This window comes from Brassica oleracea, chromosome C6, assembly GCF_000695525.1.
Source record: "Brassica oleracea var. oleracea cultivar TO1000 chromosome C6, BOL, whole genome shotgun sequence".
NCBI lineage: Eukaryota > Viridiplantae > Streptophyta > Magnoliopsida > Brassicales > Brassicaceae > Brassica > Brassica oleracea.
In genome coordinates, this window is record NC_027753.1 from 2556103 (window position 1) to 2558230 (window position 2128).

The 2128-nt window shown below is 35.5% G+C and overlaps 1 protein-coding gene across 1 annotated transcript in view; it reads right to left on the reverse strand.

Moving 5' to 3' along the window:
* Positions 1-736, reverse strand: part of LOC106297212 (early nodulin-like protein 1) — a 5322-nt gene extending 4586 nt beyond the window's left edge. Inside the window, exon 1 of the mRNA XM_013733496.1 lies at positions 274-736. Coding sequence (XP_013588950.1) covers positions 274-736 — 463 coding nt within the window. The remainder of the gene's footprint in view (positions 1-273) is intronic.
* Positions 737-2128: the final 1392 nt, after the last annotated feature.

Genomic DNA, 2128 nt, shown 5'->3' on the forward strand with positions numbered 1-2128 from the left:
TTAATCGGAATGTCGTCGGAAATTCGTCGGAATATACCGACGAACTTTCGACGACTACAACGGTTACATTTTTTATCGGAATGTCGTCGAAAAGTCGTCGGAATTTTCCGACGAACCATATTTCGTCGGAATTCCGTCGGAAATGGCCGACGGAATTCCGACGACTTAATTTTTTTGGATTTGGTCGGAAATTTGTCAGTATTCCGTCACAAATGTCCGACGACCTTGGTGTCCGTCGGAACCTCCGTCGGAATTCGATGTGTTTTCTTGTAGTGCTCCATTCGTTGGAGACACCGACCTTGTAATCTTTCCCGAAAGGAAGGATCTTTCTCGGTGGTGGTGGAGGAGGAATCGGATGGTCATGGACGACCAAAACGAGGAGTTTCTGTCCAGCTACGCATTGAGAATGATTTGAGGTGATGAAGAAGTGATAACCTGGTTCCCTGAGAGTCCCGACATCGTGCCCTGTGTTGTAGACAGCTTTAGGAGAAAGGGAGTTGCAGAATTGGTATTCCAAACGACTGGAAACTTGAGTGACGTCGTTGACGTTGCCATCGTATTGGAACATCAGAGAATCCCCCACTTGGAATTCGTTACGCTTAGCCCAATCATAATAGGTACCGTGCTTCGCTGTCCATCCCTTCGAGTCTCCCATTTTGTAGATTTTTGCCGAGCAACAACATCCCATTAGAACCATCACGAGCACGAAGCAGAACATTCTTGTTGTTGTCGCCATTATTAATAGAAATCAGAGAACGTTGATGAATATATGAGTAAGAAAAAACAAGGCCCTAACTCTCTTTTTATAACACCTTCAAAGGAACCTAATCCTTGCCGCTTACGGATTTTACTTGCCATTTCATTAAGAGAAAGGATTATTTAATTATAATATAATCCGGTTTCTGATATGTAAGTTTTCTTTTTCCTTTTTTCAAAGATCTCTCGGATCCTTTTCTAGTTAGGCTTGTGTCTTATTTTCATTAAGCTGAGTTTGTTATTCTAGTAACTGCTTTGGAATATATTTCCTTTATTTTTTTTTCCTTTTTCAATATAGACCTAGACTTTACAAATATAAATTGCAAATAACGCTTATCTCTAATTCTTTTGATTAGGCTTTTTTCTTCGGATCTTTGTTAGTTTTATGGGTTTGTGTTGTATCCATCTTTTGGTTCCGGGTGGTACATGTTACCTCGCTGGCTCTTGGCTCTGGAAGGGTAGGTAATGTCTCTACCGTCTTGGTGTAAAATGATGTTTGATCTAATATAAATTTACCAGATGAAAAAAAAAATATATATATATATTTTGGAACATTTTTTTGCTAACTGTAACTACTCATTTCTTAGAAAGCTAGTTATTCCCTTACGTATTTTCTTTTAATGGAATCTATAATTTGGTTATACTTGGTTAGATCTAAGCGAGTTTCAAAGGCCTAAGGCTGGTCTAGTTGAGTACGGTTAACATAAGGGAATCAATACAATACTAAAAGGCAATACTAAAAGGCAAATATAAGCCATGGAAAGGGTTTCCACGTAGGATGGAAAAATCAATCAATCAGAGAGCCCGAAGTTGCCACGTCGTCTCATTTAATTTTTCGTAAAAAATGAAAAAACAATGCGAAGGAAAGGATTGAACCCGGGTTAATATGACATAAATATAAGACATTTACCACTAAGCCATTGAAATTTTCTTGGACACATATACAAAAATCACTAAATATATAATCACAAACTCTTATGTACAGTTACAATAATATGAATTCAACTTTCAAGACTCCGATACTTTGTTTTGTAAAAAAAATAAGTAAGTGACTAAGCTAATATATTCTTTGAAAGTGTGAGAACATTGACAAATATGAAAAAACATAGATTTTTGTTTTCGTGACAAAGTTAAGAATTTTGTAAAAGTAAGTTTAACATATAAATTTTCGTGACAAATATGAAAAAGCATAGATTTTTGTACAATTTTGACAAAACAACTCAAAACATAGTTCTCTAATGTCTTAATAAAATATTATTTAAGGATGCAATAACTAAATATACCAATTCAATAAGTTTTGTAATTTATAGACAAAACAATAACAAAACAAATTTTGAAACATTTGTTTAACCTATCGATTTCTTTTCATGAG